This window comes from Kryptolebias marmoratus, linkage group LG14 (genome assembly GCF_001649575.2).
Source record: "Kryptolebias marmoratus isolate JLee-2015 linkage group LG14, ASM164957v2, whole genome shotgun sequence".
Lineage (NCBI taxonomy): Eukaryota > Metazoa > Chordata > Actinopteri > Cyprinodontiformes > Rivulidae > Kryptolebias > Kryptolebias marmoratus.
The window spans coordinates 4,164,050-4,173,712 of NC_051443.1; the positions used below are offsets into that span (position 1 = coordinate 4,164,050).

At 38.7% G+C, this 9,663-nt stretch overlaps 1 protein-coding gene across 6 annotated transcripts in view; it reads left to right on the forward strand.

The window, feature by feature from the left end:
• lg14h2orf42 (linkage group 14 C2orf42 homolog) overlaps positions 1–8,147 on the forward strand; it is a 17,695-nt gene extending 9,548 nt beyond the window's left edge. For 5 of the 6 annotated variants that reach the window (XM_025002876.2, XM_017441342.3, XM_017441341.3 and 2 more), the window contains 4 exons: positions 1,797–1,901; positions 2,292–2,392; positions 6,665–6,827; positions 7,377–8,147. In XM_025002876.2, the coding sequence (XP_024858644.1) occupies positions 1,797–1,901; positions 2,292–2,392; positions 6,665–6,827; positions 7,377–7,609 (602 nt within the window). In that variant the 3' untranslated portion in view covers positions 7,610–8,147. Of the gene's footprint in view, positions 1–1,796; positions 1,902–2,291; positions 2,393–2,942; positions 5,704–6,664; positions 6,828–7,376 lie in introns of those variants that run through there. The other variant, XM_025002877.2, reaches the window with a different exon arrangement.
• Positions 8,148–9,663: the final 1,516 nt, after the last annotated feature.

The window sequence follows — 9,663 nt, forward strand, 5'->3', positions numbered from 1 at the left end:
CGTTGGGTTACTTAATGTAATCCCTGGTTCTTTGATAACAGAGTGAGGTGTTTCACCAGCACGTCCCTTCTTGCATGAGCACGGAAAGAAACCAGCTTAGAATGAGTTGAGAGGGGTAGGTTGGCCGTGATATTGGATGGTGGGTGGAGCCACGGTCACACCTCAACCTGTCTGTCGCAGACAGACGTGATGTCATTGGAGCTTCCGTAGTTGGTCACGCTGAGGCGATTCCCATAGTGAAACACCTCACTCTGTTATCAAAGAACCAGGGATTACGTTAAGTAACCCAACGTTTTTTATTGTTATAATCACAGTAAAACTATGCCATTAGCATTCATTTTAAAATTTAATTTGGTAGCTAGAGATCATTTTAAAGCCCCCTTTGTTGGTGTTTTATGACCCAGAGTTGGGTCTCAAGCACAGCTTTTTTTAAATGTTTAAATCTCTGATCCTGTTGTAGTTGAGGTATTAAACCACCAGGTGGCAGTGTTAACAAGCAATTTTTTAAATTTGAAGTTTGTGCTTGTCACAAAGGTCTTCAACCTGTGGCCCTGGAGCCTCATGTGGCTACTCAGCCTCTCTGATGTGGCTTGCTGTAATTTTGACCAGAAATAACAAGAACCTGGAAATGTTTTTTTTTGTTAGTTTTTTTTTTAAATGACATTAGGAAAAGGTGCTTTTAGCAATTTTCTGGTCCAATCTTATGCAGTTTGTGCATAGGATTTCTATAACAAAATGACACTAATATTACAAGTAGGGTGGGCTGCCTTTGTGAGCTTTATTTTTTTAACAGATTGGCAGACATGTCAATAATTATAAATCCATTGTTTAGACAATCTTGTGTCATTTAAGTACCAGAATTAGCTAAAATAGCTAAAGTTTTCACTAACATGTCTTTTAAAATGCAGTGATCAATTTTACTGTTGAGCTTGTGCGTTGTTAGCTCGCTCCCTACTTTGCTTAGTCAAACCTCTGACATACAGTTGGATTTCACTCCACAAGAAAATTAATGTTTTTCAACGTATTTGTCAAACTTCTACAGATATTGGAAATGACTTAATTTAAAGGATCAAAACATGATGTTGGAGTAACATACAGCAACTTATTGAAACAAAATTACAAAGAAAAACCCATGTACAATATGTTGAACACTTTAAGAAAGAAAAAAAAGGTTTGGCCATTTGAGGACTTCAAGTTATAAATAACCACCAACCTGGTGTATTTTTTTATGTTTGCTCTTTTTAAGATATTATGAATGCAACCAAATCCTTTATTCATCCCTGAGTGAGCTTCTTATTAAGATTTCTCATTTTCCACTAATCTGGGAAGGATGGAAATATCTCTGCATAGTTATAAGGAGAGAAAGACTCAGTTTCTTCTTTAGAACTAAATATTTTGTTTCTTTGTTTCTGCGTAACACAAATAAAAAAACTCACCATGTGACATAAAATGTAATCTGTTTGTGTGTGTGTGTGTGAATATGTATATATAGATAAAGAGAAACTTCATAAATCGTTTTATTTTTTTGTCAAGTTGATCTCATGGCTCTACAGTTGGAGGTGGTAACAAAATGGCTTTTAATCATGAAGGTTGCAGACTCCTGACTTAACAAAACATGTCTTTATAGTTTTCAAACTGATCATAAAGACACTGAGAATATTTATCCAAACATGTAAAGATTTTTGCTTTGATTACAGAAGAGTATACCATAATATAAACCATATATTTTTTTTCTGAGGAAGTTCTGGCTTTAATTAACTGTTTTGCATAATAAAAGTTTTTTTTTTCCTCACCAGGAAAACAGTCTTTAGTTTATCACATCCCCCAGGAGTTCTTCAATGCTCTGCAGCAGCGTCTGTCTCTAGGATCGAAGAAGAGAAGACTGCCTAATTTCACAACAGGTGAAAATACTCAATAATTGTTACTGGATTTTAATTTTGTACTTGTTTTCCCACTCATTCACCTGGTAAACTTGAGTTACAAGGTAATGGCTTCTACAATAGTTTATTTTTATGTTACACTCTGAAGCATACCATGGCCATTTCTTATAAAGTATTTGACAAATGCAACAAAAAGAGCGAGAAAACGGCAAATATAAATCAAATAAAGTTCCCTTGTAATTTATTAGTCATCATTTTTAAAGCTCTTACTCTATTTCCTTTGGACTTTTGCTAAATATGTCAAGTTTTACTTGATATGAAACATTTCATTTAGATAAGAGAAGAAAGTAGATCCCGCTTAGGTATGTGAACAAATACTTCTTTCTTTGTGTCTGTGTTTGTGAATTTCAGCCTTTGTAAGGAATGACGGTCTTCCTCTGGGCTCCTTCTCCAAGTACACCTGGCATATCACCAATCTGCTGCACGTCAAACGTATTTTTGACACTCCAGAGGTAAACACTCACATTAAAGGGGTGATTTCTGGTGGGTGGGTCAGGGAGGGACGCTTAAAGGTACCTAGTAGCTGCTGATGACCACAAAACTATTTTCATAGTCTTTCAGTTGCAGGAAGCAGGAAAAAAAAACAGAATATGTGTTGAAGGAAATCAGGATATAATATGAAGGATCTGGTCTTGACCAGCTTTTAAATAATTAAAACCTAATTTATGTATTGAGTAACTTTATTGGTTATCACTCAGAATTTTCTATTCAAAACTGACATTGAAAGGGTTTTTTTCTAAGATAAAACTTAAATTGGGTTTCTTTAAGAGGATTAAACCCTAATTTTCACTTCAGGTAAGGAAACCTTTAATTCTTGCACCTTTTTGCTTTTATTAGATTACTGTGATCTACTTTTTATGAAAGCACCTGGACAGTACCCTCTTGGATACTGTCTACCATTTATTACAGGCTGTGGAAATCCTGTAACATCACTGTTCTCTATATGTTGCTGCTCCATGCCCGCCCTTGTCTGTCCACAGACTTTTCCTTTTTTTTTTACAGATCTTTGCTTGGGCTGGTATCTTCTTATCTGTGTGTTGATGTGTGTAAATACCACAACCTGTGCTGGACCTGAAAGCTGAAGCCAGAACAGGGCCAACCCTCCTTGCTGGCTGGCATCAGTACAAGTTTTAAGTCCTGCCTCTCTATCCAAACAAACAGAACTTTGCACTTAGTAAAATAAATAAAAAATTACACCTCAAATTATTTGTTTTGAGGTGCTGACACTTGTTGATTCACAAAGTTCTTCCCCTGCTGCTGTATGTTTAAATATTTGTGTTTATAGACATGTTCCGTCATCATTAGTTACTTCATGCTTAAAAGACAGCTCATGTGACATTACGATTGTGATAAACTGGCTCCTGCTGGCTTTAACTCTAACAACAAGAGAAGGCGAGGATATTTGGTCTATTATTTTATTATTTTATACCTGGGCTGGCAAAATGAGCCCACGCTGCAGTGCAAAATAACTGAAAATTCTGATCTCTGTTGTAATTGAGATTTGTGTGAAAATTAGTTCATAAAGCCACCATCTAGCGTTCTCAATAAATAAGATCGCACATAATATTCCTAATACCAGCTCCCCGCGACCCGGAATGGAGAGGCGGTTAAAGAAAATGGATGGATGCATGGATAATATTCCAAATCAACCTTTAATCCAAAATTTTCTTACAGCTATGTCTTCAGAAATATTCCTTTTAATCCTAATCCTTTTATTTTCTTTGAAATTGACCATTTTTTCCGGCCAGTTGCTGTAGCAACAGGATATCCTTTTTTATAGTGTTTGATGTCATTGTGTAGCATCTGTTTTCCCATTTTAAATATACAGCTGGATTTTCTGATCATGTCACTCCAGACCAATGAAAATTAAGTTTTCAAACTGGCACTCATAAACAAAACTAGCTTGTTGCCAGGCCAGGTGATAATTTGCCAAATTTCATCAAACTATGTATCATTTTGAAGCTTTTGAGATGGACAATTTGAAAATAATAATAACTCAATGTTGAAAAATTCTTCATTGTGACTCATTTTGTCAGCACAGGTCCCAAATACAATATCTCTGTGGTATGTCCCCAGATTCAGAACAGAATTAGGAAAAAAGGCTTTTAAATGAGCTGTCCAGTTTTCTGAAATAATATTCAAAAAGACTTGAAATTGTCAGAACAGGTTACCATGAGTAAGTTTCAATCCCAATTAAAGGAAAGGCAGAATAGATCTCTTGGTCACTGTGATAGGTTTTTGATGCCTGCAACACGTTCCAAAAAAGCTGGGATAGAGACATGTTTACCACTATGTTCCATTATCTTTCCTTATAACAACACTCAATAAGCGTTTGGGAACTGAGGACACTAATTGTTGAAGCTTTGTAGGTGGAATTCTTTCCCATTCTTTCTTGATGTACAACTTCTGTTGCTCAGCAGTCCAGGGTTTCCATTGTCATATTTTGTGCTTCATAATGCTCCACATATTTTCAATGGGAAACAGGTCTGGACTGCAGGCAGGCCGGTCTAGTACCCGCACTCTTTTACTACAAAGCCACGCTGTTGGAACGCGTGCAGAATGTGGCTTGGTATTGTCTTGCTGAAGTAAGCAGGGATGTCCCTGAAAAAGACATTGTTTGGACGGCACCAAATGTTGCTCCAAAACCTGTATGTACCTTTCAGCATTAATGGTGCCTTCACAGATGTTCAAGTTACCCATGCCATCAGAGATGCTGGCTTTTGAACTTTGCCGTAATAACAATCCTGACAGTCCTTTTCCTCTTTGGCCCGGAGGACACAACATCCATGATTTCTGTAAACAATTTGAAACGTGGACTCGTCAGACCACAGGACACTTTCCACTCAGTCCATCTGAGTTTTAACTTGCACTTGTAGGTGTAGCAATGAACTGTGTTCACTGACAATGGTTTTCTGAATTGTTTCCTGAGCCCATGTGGTAATATCTGTTATAGAATGATGTCGGTTTTTAATGCAGAGCTTTCTGAGGGGTTGAAGGTCACAGACATTCAATGTTGATTTTCGGCCTTGTCGCTTACTTGCAGAGATTTGTCCAGGTTCTCTGAATCTTTTGACACAGATTGTAGATGATGAAATCTAGTGATGTGCTGCTCGACACCTCCTGCTCGGCACAGTTTCGAGCCAAATGAAGCTTAAGTATCGTGATGCAGTGTTTTGATGGCTGTGTCAACACGCCAAAAATCATGTGACCGCCCCTAAGCGAGGCCTCGTTCTTTCTGGTGTCTCGAGCTGCTTGTGACGCGCAGCTCGTCATGCGCTGATTCGCAGGAATCCCGAGTGGGTGGGTCTTGTAGTTATTCTCAATGCTTTAAAATGAGACTGAATATCCATCCAAACTGTGGGTTTTTGGAAAGGCAGACGTGTTTTTATACAAATTTGAAATGGCGAGATGTAGTTAGAGAGAGTCTGAACTTCAGAGTCTGAAGTTGAGTGGTTGTGTGCATGGATTTAAGTTTGTGAGAGGCTGAGTTTAGACAGGTTGAGTGATTATGTGATTTTGAGTGTATTTAAAAATATGTGTGAGAGTCTGATTTTAGATTGTGACGGAGATAGTGAGGGAGATGGAGGAAGAGACAGCGCCTCCAAAAAGCACGCTCTTATGCATGGAAGATGGACCCAACCCATAACAATCTTTCCACATATAAACAAACTGGTAAAACTATATTTGCATATGCCAGCAACATCTGTGCCTTGCGAGTGTGTCTTCTCTAAAGCTGGAGAGGTAATGAGCTAGAAGAGAAGCAGACTGAAGCCAAAAACAGTGGAAATTATTTTTTTTTAATAAAAATCTTTGAATGTCACTCAAAGCCTCTTCTTATATGAATCACTATCAAGACATCATAGCATAAAGTTATAAGTTCTCAGATAGTAATAAAATGAAAATAGTAATTCATGGAATAATAATGATATTTACAGTCCAACAGAACAAGGTGTCACTATTGTTAAAAAGATGTTTATGGTAACATCCTCCTTTCAGTTTATAAAAACAAAAACACAGGTTTTGTTGGAGAACATGAGCTTTAATGAAAATGGTAATAATGAAACACAGACTCATGATTTAAATAAAGTTATAAATTTTATTCACGTCAACTGTAGTACATAAAAAGAACCACTAGCTGTTGCTATTTTATGGTGTCTTGAGTGCTTCGACACAATAGCCATTTTCTCAAAGTGGTTCAGTGATTCAGGAAACCTCGGTTTCACCATCACTAATGAAATCCATAAATTCCTTGCACATCACAGGCAATGTGAGGTTCAGTGTCTTGCCCAGGGACACTTCACTACTGCCAGGAAGTGAACCTTCAGCTGTCTCATCAGAGGGTGACTGCTCTAACCATTGAGGCACAGAGAAAGACAGTGACCAATTTTCACAGGAGAACAAAAGACAAAACACTGTCTATGGCATTGTATTACGAGACATTTAAACTACAGGAGGGGTATGATGAAAAAATATAGATTTTGAAATCAAAATATTTTCACATCGTGATATACCTTTTAACCAGTCATTGGCCCATGTGTAGTGGCAACTTTACATGAATATGGAGACACATTAAACACTGCAAAATTGTACATTATTACCAACACTAAAGGGCAACGTGATTTGTAAACAGTTTACATATGATAAATTAGATTTTAAGTGTAATATGAACAAAAATTGCACTCTTATTATGCTTTTTCTACTGTACCTGTCTGTCTGTCCATCAGCTGCCATTGGAGATCACGCAGAGTTTTGTGAAGAACGCGAACGGTTCATACTCACATTTTTACTGCCCCGAGCCTCCACCTGAAACAGGATTACAGGACGGCTTCAGAACTGATCGGCCACAGGCGATACGACCAATGGAGCTCCGCACCTTCCTCAAAGTCGGTGTGTAACTTTTACTTTTATGACCTGCTGCTGAAAGTTGAACTGTGGGCAATAAATTGAAATGCGTAAATATCTAATTACTGTTTTGTTCTTTTTTTTGTGTGTATGCATGTGCATGTCTGTTACAAAAAATAACTCATGAAACACTGGATATGGATCATAATGAAACTCTCAGTCAGTAATCATTGGCTGTAACTGATTGAACTTCTGGAGTCAAACCAATTCAAAATTATTTAACCATAGCCAACACAAAACTGGCTGTAACAATGTCAGTTGTACAGACATTGAGGTTTGATGTGGTAGTAGTTGAGAGTCATTCACAACTCATAATTTAGGCTCTAACAGATTACATATAACATTATTTTCAAAGTTTGACCAAAACGACTACAACTCTGACACTTCAAAACAAGATGATCATAGTTTAAATCTCTGACATGAAAGGCGCTGGGTGATATGCATTCCTTCAAGCATTCCTAGGCCTTTATTAAAGCTGCTACATCACACAGAGACATCAGTCTGCTCATTTGCTCCTTCACTGTTCTTTGACAGGACCAAGCACAGCGGATCAGAAGGAGGCCAGTCCATTTGTGATCGAGTGGATCCCTGACGTTCTGCCCCGCTGTCAGATGGGAGAGCTTCGGTTTAGCTTTGAGTTTGGCCACCAGCAGAGCGGCCAGCTCGAGGGCTCTGAGAAAATGGGTGTGAGAGAGAAAAAAGGTTGCAACAAGTCAGACTGTTCCCAAACCAATAAGGCTGTTGAAATCCTTCAGGTAGTTGTTTAACAGCCATGCAGTATCTTCCTCAGTATACAGTACATCATCAACAACCACCTTACTGACAGATACAACATGTCACTTACAGAGAAATCCATGCATTATTTTTAATTCTATTACAAGGTTTAGATTAGCGTTTCTCAACGGGGGCGTTGAGAGGATGACGGGGTGCTGGCAGTAATATTTTCAAAAAGGGGGCATGGTGTTTCTCTTCGGCGCAGCTCCGTGCTGACTTCAGGAGAACGGGACATCAGAATATCGTTTATATAATTTCTCCCATATGGCAGTTACTTTGTAAACTCTGAGAAAAGAACACCCTCTTTAGTGGTATTTCCCTTGGAATGATTTCTTTCTCTTACATGGGTTAATTTCTCTGAAGGATACACCGTGAGTGCATTGTTATCGTAGTGGGTAAACATTTACAAGAGCAATATTCCATTGTCGGACTTTCCCTGAAACCGTTCAGCATCCAGACGCACATTAACTCTTTTCTGGACAAGATGCTTTGTCGACATGACTGCGGAACAGCGTTGCCAACGCATAGGAACACAAAACAAAAAAACCCAACAAAATATTCTAAAACCAGAGACCTACGGCTTGACAAGTGGATCACAGCAGCTGCGTCAGCCGGTGTAACACCGGATCGATGTTGGCTAACGCCGCTGCCACTTCTCTCTGCAGCTTAATTTGTGTCGTTGTGAACCTTAAACTCTCATCAGTCACAATCTTTTATTAGTCTATGAATAAAAGCAGGGCTCTCAAGTTTCACGCATTGACCGTGAGACGTGCATTTCGTGAAGTGCAAATGCTCACACGCCACTTTTTGTATTTCTCACGCTAAAAACACATGCACACGCCCTTTTTTTGAACGGGAACCAATGTGCAGCACAATATTTTCCGCACGGGCTGGAGCACGTTAGGGGCCAACTTAGCGACTTTGTCGCTATATTTAGCGAGTTTTTTAGATCCGTCTGGCCATATTTTTTTTAAAGCGACTAGTGACAAATCTGACTTTTTTCTGTGTTATTGGAGACTTTGGCGGCTACATGTGTGAAAGCACTAATCATTCTGCAGTTCCTGTCCTCAGCGTGCCGTAAGCCCCGCCCACTTCCCCAAGCACTGACAGCTGTCAATCTCACAGGAGACCCCGCTCCACTCTGTGTCCACAGTGGCGCAAATCCAGTAGCATTTTCTGTATTTACCAGCTGTCTGCGCATGTGTAAATGATACGATCGATAACAGAGACACATCACTGATCACGCGCCCCTCCGCTACTTCACCTCCTCTCCTGTCGTGCTCCCCTCGAGCATGCGCGGGAGCGCGATTGTTTTCCATTGAATCATGTTGTCATCTGATGACATAAAGCTAAAGATGGAAAGGCAGAAAACTGAAGAGGCAAAAGGATAAAGATGAAAAAAGCTTTTAAAAGTGGTTGAAAGACAGCAGGAAGTTCTGTCTGAACATTAAGAGGAGGCCTAGAAATGTTCAAGTTACAACTGTTTACTGATCAGTATTTACAATAGAACACAGCATGACAGGAAAAATACAGGAAATTGTTTGTGTTATTTTGTTGTTCAGACAGTGATCAGAACTCGATGGTGAATCACAAAGCAGATAAGTTACAAAAGTTGGGAGTTTAAATGTCTCCTCTGGGATATAACTCTACAGAGCTGCTGTGATTAATCTGAAAAGTCTGATCAGATGAAGCGTCTGATCACTAACTGATATCCAACAAGGATATCATTTAAAATTAAGATTTCATGTTTTTATATGTGGTTTGACTGCTGTATTTTTTTAAACCTCCTGAACACAAAGTTCATGTTATTCAGCTGTGAGTATGGAGAAAAAGAATAAGGACAGACAGTAAGGAGACAGGTTGGACTAATATTAGGGTGTAGGACAGGGCTATTCAACTAAATTGTTCAGAGGGCCACATTTACTGAAAGCCAACAGCTCAGGGGGTCGGATGTACAGCACTTAAAATTATTATGTAAAAAAAACAAGTATTTCTACGATCTGTTACTTTTTAAATTTGTTTATTTTGCTGCATTGAACCATAAATG